The following is a 451-nucleotide window of genomic DNA, read 5'->3' on the forward strand; positions in this document are numbered from 1 at the left end:
CTAGCACAACACCGTTGCCCCCTCTATCAACAGCCAGCAGCTGGCGATCGGAGCCGAAGAGGTCATTGCTGTGCATGCGGCAGCAGCAGCTGCTGCTGCAGCTGCTGCTGCTGCTGCTGCTGCTGTTGCTGTTGCTGCTGCTGCTGCTGCTGCTGCTGTGGGTGAAGCAGGTAGCTCCATGTCTGCTGCTGCAGCACAAGACGTCCCCAAGTCCTGGGAAGTTTGTTTCTGCTGCTGCAGCAGTTGCTGCTGCTGCTGCTGCTGTTGCTGCTGTTGCTGCTGCTGCTGCTGCTGCTGTTTCTGCTTCAGATACAGCCAGCAGCTGCTGCAGCTGAGGTGTATGTACACCCAGCATCTGCAGCAGCAGCACAGAATAAGGCAAAGAAGCACACAACACAACTTCTGCTGCTCCCTCGGTATGCTTAAACTCCAAATACTCCTTCCTGCTGCT

The 451-nt window shown here is 56.8% G+C and overlaps 1 protein-coding gene across 1 annotated transcript in view; it reads right to left on the reverse strand.

Annotated features, from left to right (window-relative positions):
* The window catches only part of EMH_0011730 (uncharacterized protein), a gene marked incomplete at both ends in the record, with an annotated part of 1,248 nt that continues 797 nt past the window's right edge, over positions 1-451 (reverse strand). Inside the window, one exon of the mRNA XM_013499360.1 lies at positions 1-355. Within this exon, the coding sequence (XP_013354814.1) occupies positions 1-355 (355 nt within the window). The remainder of the gene's footprint in view (positions 356-451) is intronic.

This window comes from Eimeria mitis, genomic scaffold (genome assembly GCF_000499745.2).
Source record: "Eimeria mitis Houghton genomic scaffold, Emh_scaff424, whole genome shotgun sequence".
Lineage (NCBI taxonomy): Eukaryota > Apicomplexa > Conoidasida > Eucoccidiorida > Eimeriidae > Eimeria > Eimeria mitis.